The sequence below is a fragment of the Tympanuchus pallidicinctus genome, unplaced genomic scaffold, assembly GCF_026119805.1.
Source record: "Tympanuchus pallidicinctus isolate F22 unplaced genomic scaffold, pur_lepc_1.0 scaffold22, whole genome shotgun sequence".
Taxonomy (NCBI): Eukaryota; Metazoa; Chordata; class Aves; order Galliformes; family Phasianidae; genus Tympanuchus; species Tympanuchus pallidicinctus.
Window position 1 is genome coordinate 22,805,179 of NW_026294739.1, and position 12,175 is coordinate 22,817,353.

Sequence of the window (12,175 nt, forward strand, 5' to 3'; positions counted from 1 at the left end):
CGCACTGCCTGGGGCAGGCAGCAGCCCACCCCTGCGTGAATCACAGCTGCGTCCCAGGCCTGGGCTGCTCCGGAGCCAGGCGCGAGCGCGCTGCCTACCCGGCATGTGAGTCATTCCCGGGAATGAGAGAGCCAGTCGCTCCGGTTGCTCCTGGCCAGGTGAATCCTGCCTCTCTGATCAGGTACCGCAAGAAAAGGCGATTGGAAGCACAGAAGCTTACTTCCAGATATGGTTTATTTAACCACCTTAGCACAAGAAATACTCTCGTGACTGTTTGCAGTCTCAAGATGCGTTTTGGAGGAGTCTGAGGCACTTCCGCGATGCAGCTCAGAGACGAACGGAGGGCGACAGCGGGGACAGGTAAGTGACTTCTGACCATCTGAAAAGCGTGCGATAGGCTGCTCTGTACGTTTTGTCTTTCTTAAACACTCTTCATTGAAAAGAAGGTGGGAATTAAGAAAAGTTGCTGAAAAATCAGACAGAGAAGCATAAATTGAGGATCAGATCAATTAAAAGCGGGAGGAAGTCTCAAGTAGTGAAAACTTCCAATCTTTTATTAATTCAATGGTAAACTTTACTTGTTATTTTTCTCCCAAGAGAAAAATACAGATCTATTTCTACTAATTATTCCTTCTGAGATACTACTCAAAGCGCAAGAGGGTTTGTGGTTTTAATGCCTTACTTCCTGGCACAGGTTAAGTCATATCGAGTAAGATCCAGTCACCATAATGTTTGAATCTGTTCGAGGTTTGCGTTCGATCCTTTTGTCCTCGTTCAGTACAGAAAAGCGTACTTGAATTCTTTTAATTACTTTCTACAGAATAAAGGTTCTCTTCCTTCATGCTTCACTCCGATCATGTTAAAACTTGTCAGGTTCACTGGAAAAACCACATAGCTCTGAACAGGCAACTCACACCGTGTGTCAGATCTGTCTCAACGTTCAGGATAGGCACTTTCACAGATCTCTCTCATTTAACGAGTACTTCAGACTGAAGTAGTTATGCTCAGCAACAAACAACTGGAAACAGCAACGCAACTGAAGGTTTTATATTTGCCAGAAATGGCTTGCCATAGGTGCGCTATGAGGACACAGAAACCTGTCTTCTCATTGGGCACGCTCGGAGTTACTCTCACAGGGTTTCACATACTGTCCCATCACTCCAGAGAAGATTTTGCAATCTTCCTTCACAAACAGGGATGCCAGGAGCATTGGCACCGGAGCCCAGCAGCTGCTCGGCACGGCCCGTCTGAGGGCCCGCTCTGCAGCGAGCAGTGGAGGCAGAGCAGCCGAAGGGTGCGGAGAGGTTTCAGGCAGAAAGCGTCTGTTTGCATCGAGATGCGTGGGAAGCAAGCAGCCGCTCTCACAGCACCGTGCCGGTTCCTGCCTGCCGCCCGCGGCTCTCCCTCCCATCACGGCCCGCTGCCATCTCACCCTCGTGCCCTCCCAGGCTGCCGGGGCATCCCCAGGGCAGGGCGGCAGCAGCAGGCAGACCAGCTCACCCGGTGCCCGCGGCGCAGCCTGTGCCGGCACGCAGCCCCGCAGCACGCAGCCTGTTGGGCAGGGCCGGGCTCTCCCAGCCCAGACGGCCGCGGCGGCCCTTTGCTCCTGCGCACGGCAGTGGTGGGACGCCCAGGCCGGCCACGAGGAACTCGAGGGGTGCTGCATTTATGAGAGTTCTGGGGCTAGGAGAAGATGCGCCCAACAGGAATTGAGGTCTGCGGTACCTCGCTGCCATCGCACCACGTCCCTGCCAGGGGACCAGGCCAGGCTCAGCCAGCGCTGTCAAAGCAGCGCAGCAGGATTTCAGCGCTTCATTCTCACAACTCAGCTGTCTCAGCCCTTCCTGCCATTACATATTCCAGTATCTTCTTAAAAAAAAAAAAGCACAGGTCCTGTGCTACGAGGAGCAGGCTTACATGTCTGATCAACCCTGAACTGGAAGGACACCATCACAGCAGCACACTGCTGTGCGCACCAGCATTTTATTCATATCTTGTTGCAGCATCCCCTGCAGCACCTGGGAGACATGGCCGGCACACAGTGGCCAGAACTGTGCCACGCAATCACAAACCTTCATCTTTTTCTGACCTAGACAACATCTTGATTGCTTTTAAAGTCCCATTGCAAGTTTTTCAGTCCCGTTTCCCATCGCACAGAACCGACATCCACGCTCACAACGCACTACTGCTCAGCAGAGGCTCCCATGCCCACTCGAGCAGCCATCCCCCCACTGCCAAGGGTCACCAGCCTTCACTCTCTGCCATGCCAGTGTGTTTCTAACAGCTTCTTAACATGCAGAAGACTGACTCTGGGATAACAGCACACAGGAGGAACAGCTTATGGAACGACAGGAACCCTCTGACTGTCTGACTGTGGGGGGTGGTCAGACCTGCTGCTGCTCTGGGCAGGGAGCTGGATCAGACCATCTCCAGATGTTTGTGCCTTCTGACCTCATCTAGTCTATGATACTGGGAATGGGGGCCCTCCTCTTGAAGGAGAGGGGGAAAGAAGTATATATATTTCTACAGCTATCAGCACAACAGCAGTGGGCACCCAGGAGGTGCAGCTGAAAGGCAAAGCAGACTCACAGGCTTCCAACAAGAAGGTAAAGGCATGAAACTGATCTCCAGCATCATCCACATCACTGCCATCCTGCTGACATCACGTGGGAGATAAGAAACAACGTGTGGAGAGAGGAAGGAGCCAAGGCCAATGGCATAAGGACGAAGATGGTGAAGATTCAGGAAGGAAGGTGCTCTTTTAATTGCCAGATGAGTGAGAGAAAGCAGTGGCAGGAGCAGGAGGAACGAGGGAGAGGGGAAACGGTGTGTGCTGCGCCATGGTGAGGCCGGCAGCAGCCTGACTGCACCTCACATGGCAGCCCCTAGCAGGGGCTCAGGGACAGCAATGGGCTACAGCACGGCTTCTGCTATCAGCAGGCTCTGCACAAGCAGAAACAACACAATAGCATCTTCTAGACAGAGACAAAAGCAGCAGTAGAGCTAATCCCTTCCTCCTGCCTAATTAGAGGCTGCCATTCCAAGAAAACATTCATTATCCCAAATCTGTCAACCACTGCACTGTCTTCCCTTCGTTTTCAGGAAGAAAAAAAAAAAAAACAACTCAGAATTGCAACACTTCACTTTGCCACCAACAGCCCTTTACCTGCAGCCCAATGTGGGGCCTCTCTGCTGCCAATTCTCTCCTAAACTCTCATGTGAAAACAACTGCAGCCTATAAGAGAGATGCCTACGCACTACGCTTCATACCTTGCTGCTTCAGAACTGGCAAAGTGCTGGCAAAGTCCACCAAAGAACCAATGCTGAGGATCCTGTTGCTCTCCCTCCCATTTTCTGAGTTCAGTAGGCTGAAAATCTCAACAGAAGAGTTACTGAGTTGGGTGCCCACAGTCTTGAGGCACAGGCAGCCCACATTCAGCAGAGCTAAAAGTATCTTCAGCTTCAGAAAGTTACCACTGAGCAAAACCAAAGAAAACAGAGCAATCAGTATTTCATGTGAGGATCTGCAAGACCTAGAACCACTGAACTTCAGTTCTGTTTTGCAAGTCCGTCCTGTGCTACAGACAATAGCCTGCACACAGCCAACCACTACAGCCAGTCTGCCAGCTGCAAAGCACAGCACAGTAGAGCAGGACCCATCCTCAACATGACAGCTGTGACCCTGATTCCAGGTCACAAAAGATGCACATTCTCCTTATTAATGCGACCAGAGATCTGAAAGCATTTCTTCAGCATCACTTAGGAACCCTTATACATATTTAAGAGGAAAAAGAACTCATGAATCTTTAGGTGCAGCAAATGCATTGCCAGAATAGACAGGCTTATAACAAGGACTAATAACTTCTGCTAGGGTTTGTAACCCGTGCGTGGAAAATCTGATTCAAAGTAAGCAATGTAAACCTGTGAACTTTTAATGATCTCAAAAGACAGAAAAATTATGGACAAACTTGATGATTTGGGCAGCAACCCAAACAGGCCTCACGTCAGACCCATCCTACATACTGAAAATTAGGGTTCCTAATCATTCACTTCAACTTAATACTAAAAAATCATTTGAACAAAATATTCCAAAACTTATGTTGAGAAAATAAGATCTACACAGATACATATCTTTTTTAACTAAAGAAACCACGTTATGCTATAGGTATGGCCCTACCCCCTGCTGAACTCAATACTGGTGGCAAGAGCGGCAAACGGAGAACTTTGCACATCAGCAGCATTACTTACTCCCACTGCAGCATCCTGCTGCCCTGCTGCACCACTGCAGGCCCCCAGAAACTGCACAGAGTTACAGGCACAAGCTGAACGTGACGTGTAAGCAGTATCTGCAACAAAGCAAAGCCAAAGGCTGCCGCAGAAAGCAGAAATGAGCAGTGGAGCTGGTTACTCAGGTGCACACGCACTGTACTTTTACCTTTGTGGCAAAGGACTGAGAAGGACTAACACAAACTTGAGGGACTGACAGGGAAACTTGAGTTTTCCCAGGAACAGCTTATGGAGGGGTTTTCCCACAGCCGGCCCCCGGGCCAAGCGCTGTGAGGACGGAGGCTCTGCCAGGCGGCACAGACCGCCCCCCGACAGCGGGCACGGCGCCGCGTGCTGCAGCCTTCACCGGGCTGGCACCTGGCTTCGCTGGGGACAAGCGGATAGCAGAGGATAGGCTCTCAGCCAGGAGCTTCCCGCTGGCAGCAAGCTGTGCTGCAGCTAGCCCAGAGACAGGGCTGCTGGTCACAGCTGCTGAAAGAAGGCTGGGATGGAGGGGAACTTCCAGGAGGAACCTAGAAACCAAGAAGTGGGTTTTGTATTAGATACCGAGGCAGACGTGAAGCTCTCTGAGCCGAGGCACTGGTTCCTGTTTCTGGGTATGACTAAGCTGCCAGGCACTGGAGCCCACGGCTGCAGTCATACTTTGCTCCTGTTTCTTAGCCTCCTGAAGTTCAGTCAGCCAGGGCTGGCAACGTATCTGCTTTACGCAGAGCTGCCTGCACACCTCTGGGAAGGCAGGAATGGGGAGCAGCAAGTGCAGAGCCCAGGGAGGGTGCTTTCAGTCTCCTCCCTGCCAGCACACATGGGAGCAGCTCCAGTCAGAGGCAGCCAACGCATACAGCTGGCTCGGCCTGAAATACAAGCAGCTGCATGACCTCACCAGCACTCAGCCCACAGAAGTGGGCACCCAATGCCTGGTGTGCTGAAATGATGCAGGGAGGGAATGGATGGAGGTAAAGAAGAGGGCGGGGATGCAGGCCCTGTGCTACTGCTTGCCAGCTGGCTGCACTAACACTTTTTTTTTTTTCCTCCTCACAAATCTTTACAATTGAGCAAGTCAGTGATTTTGTTCTGATGGCAATAGAAAAGCACATACGTACAGTCAGTCAAGAGCAAATTTAACAAACTGCTGCACATTTCTTCTGCTCACTTTAGTTTTGCCGCTTACCAGACCTTATGCTGACATGCAGTGAATGGCGTACCGAGCTGCTCAGGTAGCCAGCATCACTTAAAGCCCACAGCTCTAAAACCAAAATCTCTGCTCAACCTCCCAAAGAAAGTTTTGTAACTTTCAAGGAGCTGTAAATAAGAGAGGCAAGAAGATTAATTAGATGTGATGGTATTGAATTTCTTCAAATAGTGAGGCAACCCAAAGCCTTACTCATTAGAAAACCCGCAGTTGTTCTCTACCCATCTGGCAGTGAAATCTACCGTGCAGACGACTACTTCATTTCTCATCTGAGGCCATCGCAGCCAGGCACGTAAACCAGTCTGTCAACAATGGCAGCAGAACGTTACCTCATCAGTGAAACAGCATGTGCTTAACCTACATTTGATGCAATTGACAGCCTTCAGGGGAAAGGCAGAAAAAAAACAGCCAGCCAAGTGCATGAGAAGAAGGTACGTACTGGCTTAAAAATGTACACAGAATGAAGGAGTAGCTTCCAGTGCATCTTCAGAAGCACCCAAACAGAACGCATTTGTATGGAAGCATGAGGCTGGAGGTTGGAGAAACACAGGATGAAACTGGTCAGAAGAAAAGAGTGTGAAGAACAGGACAAGGAATTAAAAACCAACCTTGTCCAGCGCAGAAATACCACATCCAGTTCCACGAGTAAGAAAGTCACTACCAGAGCACGTAGCCAGAGCACAATCACAAAACGTCTTAAACTATTCTTCAACCTTCTTTGTACTCAAGTCTGAAATGCAGTGGCATTTTTACCAGAAAAGCCGCAGCCTGCAGAGCCAAGGGACACAAGGAATGTGCTCTGTGTATCCAGTACTTCTTAGCTTAATAGACTTCAGCAGGAAACTATCTGAGCACCTTTGGATTTCTGAATCTAAGCAGGATCATTTTTGTGTATCCCAAAATTTGTCATATAACCAATTCCATGCAGCAGGGACCACTGTGACTGCACCTGCTGCCCTCACCAACCTGTTTTTGATGTTAAAGTTCCAGAATTACAACAGCATAAGGGAAAGTCTGCAACGCATAACCGGGGCAGCCTTCGGCAGGCGTCATCTCCATCCTCCACCCCTGCATGCATGGAGGCTGCTGCTGAGCTCAGCTGCGCCAGCAAGGCAGGACACAAAGCACTGCCAATGTGGATCAGCTGTCACAGCTCTGGGACAGTATTTGTGAAGAGTTTGCTGCTTTCTTCTGCCAACCAACACTTTGCTGGGATTTTATTTTGGAACATGTTTTACTATTAACAGCATTAGCAATAAGATAACAGAGAGAAATCCGTTCAGGTGCTCGATCTAATTGGCCTGAGGGAAGACAGAGCAGGGTCTGTCTTCCAGGGTGATTTCTATTTCCTTGGGCTGTTTGACTGCAGTCTCACCTTCAGAGGCAAGGAAGACAAACATTGCAGGGATCCCCCACAGCAAGCGCTGTGGGCAAGGATAAGCCAGACCCTATGGGATCTGCTGGAAGCACTGACTTGAAAAGTGTGAAAGAAGGGATGCTTCTGCTCCCCTGCCCTGCTACACTTGGAAGGGACAGCAGAGCACGACGAGCAATCAGCTGGGCTTCTGTACACATGGCTTTGCAGGCACTGGGACAATGAGCACCCAAGCACACACATCACAGAGCAAGCATGGGAGCTGCTGACAGCATTGCACGCAACAGGCACAGCTCAGCTGGAGCTGCAGCCCATTCCCCAGGGCAGTCAGGTATGTGCCTGTGCAGGGAGAGCCCTCTGTGACAGTGATTTGGATGTTTCTGGTCCTAGCAGCTGCAGTCCATCTTCTGTAGCAGTTTTCAGCTACAAGGTAACAGCCTAAATCCCAGCACTCAGACCAGCAGCCCTGTGGCTCCAAGTAACAGCATCCACCAAAACAAACACCATCTACAGCGAGGAAAGGAACTGCACCCTGATGCACTGAGCAGGGGCCTGAAAGTCTCAGCTTGCCCCATCTCTGCTGACAGCAAGCCCCACGATGCCAATGGGAACTGACTGGCACAAGCTGGGAGCAGAGGCCGATGGCTGAGACCACCATGCAGCCAGGGACCCTTCTCAACTGTGTCAGAACACATCAGTTCATTTTCTGCTGTGAGTCAAGAGCTGAAACCTACAGAGCGCGCAGGTGCTGCTCCTGTACAAAGATGCACTCGGTCACTGCGTGCTGTCAGATCCCTGCAGCCCCTTCGTGACAGTGCTCACTTGAAGGACGGAGGCAGAGGTGGAGAAGTTCACGAGCTTTTTGTAACAGGATTTACAGCAATTCCCTTCAGGATCTGCAGTAAAGTGACAGCACACAAGCAGCACAGACCTGACCCAGAGCCACCGAACCCACAGCGCTCCACAGTCACTGCATGGACACAGGGCAGCCACCTGCCCCTGCCTCACCCTCCGGGCTGTGGGACAGCAGGGAGCCTTCTGGGGACTGGGCAACAGGCAGGAAAGGAGCTCTGGGAAACAGGGAAATAAGAGTCTTCTTTGCCTAAGATACAGATACGCATCTTTCCATAAAATCTCTTGTCCTTTTGATCTCAGTGCCTCCTGGGCAAAAAACAACAGTTGTGAATTATAAACAACAGTAACAGAGTGATGGAGTTTTTTCTTACTCCCTAGGAAGACAACTACTGCTTCTCAGCACAAGACAAAATACCTAAATTACTTTTGATGGTCTCATTAGGAGCCAGAATTTCTAAACAATGTCAGACAAAGAGAAGCTAAACTGAGAAAAAGCTTAAAAACAGCAGAATTACAATTTATTTTTTTTTAAAACCAGAGCTTTAAGACATAATATTTGCTTTACTGCCACCTAGTGACAATTTGAAACTTACAGAGGCACAGAATCCTTAGAGTTGGAAGGGACCTTGAAAGAAGAACAACTTGTTCCTTCCTGTGTCAAGTGTACATCTGCACAAGCAATCAGTAGTTTTGTCCACTGTTCATCCCCATAGGACAGGCAGCCAGGGCCAGTGGAACAGCTGAGACCTGAGCCATTTAGCTGCAGTTTTCTTATCAAGACTGATAAACAGAAAAGATGGAAAAAACACTGCACTTGCATGAAACAAGAATCAATAATCTGCAGCGTTGCCTTACAAATTGGTGTCACCAGATTTCTGGGAGCAATGCCATTATCATGCCTTCATAGCACACACTGGGTTCCACATTTGCAGCCTTGAAATACCTGGCGCCCGCGCTTCCCTGGCTCTGCAGGGCTGCCTCTAACCTCTGTTTTTCCCCCAGAATGTAACACTGGTGCTGCCCACACCAAGGCCTGGACCTGTGGCTGCCAGAGGGACTCCTGAGGCACTTCAGCTGACGACACACCACAAATAATGGGGTACAACCTGTCCTATGGACCGCCACCAGGTACAGTCAGGATCAGCAGCTCAGTGTCACCAACACAGCCTCCAACGTTCAGATGAGTCCTTTTGAAAGAGGCCTTCAGTATTCTGCCATGCAAGGGGCTCCATGGGGTTCAGTCCTGGCTTACCAGCCAAGACAAGGTGCAAACATTTTGGGTAAAAAAAAAAAGAGATAATGTAGAAGAGCCTGGAGTTTGTTCACAAACACTTGTACACAAAACCTTAAAATCCCCAGAAAATGTGATTTTCAATTACATTAAGTAAATTAATTTTCAAATTAGCATTTGAATAGGCTCAAAGGCACCCTCCAGAGCTCTGCTGCCCCCTTCCAGCAGGAAGCAGCACCGCTGTGCTCACACCACGTGCTGTAATGCGCCCAGCTCAGCAGCGCTGATTTGACTGCTGCTTTCAGCGGCTGACCAGCAGCCCACGGGGCTGCCCAGGGAGGTGACATTCTAGAGGACAGTTCTTCATCCATCGGACACCACGCACACTCTAACACTGCTCTCGTCCCACAGAGGAGCACCTGAGCACAGTTGCCAGCGCCGCCCCCAACCGCTCGGCAGGCCCCCCCGGGAACGCCACGCAGGACGAGTTCACCACCATCGTCCTTCCTGTGCTCTACCTGGTCATCTTCCTGGCAAGCATCCTGCTGAACGGCCTGGCGGTGTGGATTTTCTTCCACATCAGAAACAAAACGAGCTTCATATTTTACCTCAAGAACATTGTGGTCGCAGACCTTCTCATGACGCTGACATTCCCATTTAAGATAATCCAGGACTCCCAGCTGGGACCGTGGCACTTCAACTCGTTCCTGTGCCGATACACGACAGTTCTGTTCTACGCCAACATGTACACCACCATTGTCTTCCTCGGGCTCATCAGCATCGACCGCTACCTGAAGGTTGTGAAGCCCTTTGGGGACTCCAGGATGTACAGCATCACCTTCACCAAGGTGCTCTCCGCCTGTGTCTGGGTGGTGATGGCCTTCCTCTCCCTGCCCAACCTCATCCTCACCAATGGCTACCCCACGAGGAGGAACATCGACGACTGCATCAAGCTGAAGTCTCCCTTGGGAGTCAAGTGGCACACAGCCGTCATTTACATCAACACCTGCACCTTCATGGTGGTGCTAATAGTGCTCATAGGGTGTTACATTGCCATATCCAGGTACATTTATAAATCGAGCAAACAGTTCATTAGCTCGTCGAGCAGAAAGAGAAAGCATAACCAAAGCATCCGGGTTGTCGTGGCTGTGTTCTTCACCTGTTTCCTGCCGTACCACTTGTGCAGGATACCCTTCACCTTCAGCCATCTGGATAAACTGCTGGACGACTCTGCACACAAAATCTTGTATTACTGTAAGGAAATGACACTGTTCTTGTCTGCATGTAATGTCTGTCTAGATCCAATCATTTACTTTTTCATGTGTAGATCGTTCTCACGAAGGCTGTTCAGGAAATCAAATATGAGAACCAGGAGTGAGAGCATCAGGTCTCTGCAGAGCGTCCGGAGGTCCGAAGTGCGCATCTACCACGAATACACCGACGTCTGAGCTCCCCGCGCACAGACCGCTGCTGACTGCTGAGGGTATTTGTACAGCATGTAAATAAAACCTGTCTTTGGGTACTGGACCACAGAAGTGCATTGAGAGTGTGCAGACATGTACAGCTCTGCCATTTCAGCTCACTAACACCTATCTTAACTCAAAATCATAAATGCACACACAGACTGGGTTCACTTCAGAGGCATTTGGGCATCTTTTCTTTGGTGCTTCTTAAGATCAACAGAAGCCAAAGAAATCCCATATAAGTATCCTGTAATGTAAAGAATGTTCCCATTAACCAAGAGGAGCTGTTCTCCCCCAGCTCAAGGTCCAGTGACAACTCCAGCTCAGTAGGGTTCCTTTGTGTTTCATTTCATTTTTAATTCATTTTTGACTCCTATTGATCTTCGATCAGTTCTTCCTTCCTACCTTCTTGCAGAGTTTAGACAGTAACTATGGTATTTTCACCCGGATTATTTACCGTGAGCACAAGAACATCAAAACATTCCTTAACAACCAAAACACGCATGGATTGTACTGGTGGCAGCAGACAGAAGCCAGGGTAAAGGCAGCACCAGGAGGAGGAGGCGGTGGCAGCAGTGGCAGAGCAGAGCAGGTGCCTGAGGGCAGCGCCATGGCATCCAGAGCCACCAGCGGGTCTCCTGGTGAGCACAGCCAGGCCAGGCAGCCACCAACCCCCACCTGGTGGCACTGCCAGCCGAGCCCAGCCACAGCACATCCCCACCAGACATCAGCACAAACCAAACGCCCTCCTGCTCTGTCTCTTCTCAGAGAAAACCCCAAGCACCTCCATATTTCTTCACCCTTTGCTTCCCTCAAAGCACAGTTCTTCAGCAGCCCTGCACAGGCAGGGCCCAGCACTACCACCGTGCCAACGGCTCGCTTTCACAGCACTACGCCTGCTTAACACAGCATGAATAAGACAAGGGCTTCTTTCTTTAAGTTGTTTTAGTTTCATGTACTATGTTATATATAGCTTAGAGCTTCAGTGTGTTGCACATAATGCAGATAGTATATACCATATATAATCACATAGCATTTGGATTAAATCGCTGGATTAATGCAAACGTTACAAAACTGCTGGCACTGTTTGGGGAAAGGGTCACTTCTGGGAAGGAAGAACACTTCCAATATTTACCCATTCAAATCACAAATAGTACAGTTAGCCAAAATAATACAGAACAAACCCTATGTTAGCCCTGTAGGAAAAACTACACTCACATACACAACACCAAAGCAAGTTCTGGGGCCACATTTGCCATTCTGTGCTCCTGAAGTCTGCGCGTACATGAAGCACACAAAGCCATACGAACAGAACCATTTCTGTGACTGAGCTGCATAGTTTAAATTCTCTCCAGCTCCACGTTAGATGGAACAGCACACTGCTGGCTTGGCTCTGTGAAACAGCAAGGTCAGTGTGCGCACCGACGTCAGTAACCAAACACCTTCTTATCACCTCCCATATGGCTGAAGTGACACCCAGGCGCTCCTGGTCTCCCCTTTTCAACACAAGTGGCAGTAAGCAGGGCGCACCATCGCTGCATTACATTCTCAGCCCGTCCTGCTCTCCTCTCTCCACCCGTGCTTCCTTCCAGCACACTGCTCCTGCCCGCTGCATGCATGCCGGCTGCTGTTTCTCACTACCTCACTTGTTTTTGCTTTGTGCATTCACATGCATTCACATTAGCTTTCCTCCAAGAAGATGCAGAACGGCCATTCCCTAAGTAGATCATTTTGGTATGAAATCGCTGTTACCCAACGCACTGCCATCAGGGGAT

The 12,175-nt window shown here is 49.9% G+C and overlaps 2 protein-coding genes across 16 annotated transcripts in view; one reads left to right on the forward strand and one right to left on the reverse strand.

Moving 5' to 3' along the window:
- The window catches only part of MED12L (mediator complex subunit 12L), a 101,920-nt gene that overhangs the window by 43,093 nt on the left and 46,652 nt on the right, over nt 1-12,175 (reverse strand). The window lies entirely within an intron of this gene.
- Nucleotides 321-10,449, forward strand: GPR87 (G protein-coupled receptor 87). The gene is made up of 2 exons (XM_052685816.1): nt 321-360; nt 9,349-10,449. Exons 1-2 carry the CDS (start codon nt 321-323, stop codon nt 10,383-10,385), a joined length of 1,077 nt encoding a protein of 358 aa, XP_052541776.1. The 3' UTR covers nt 10,386-10,449.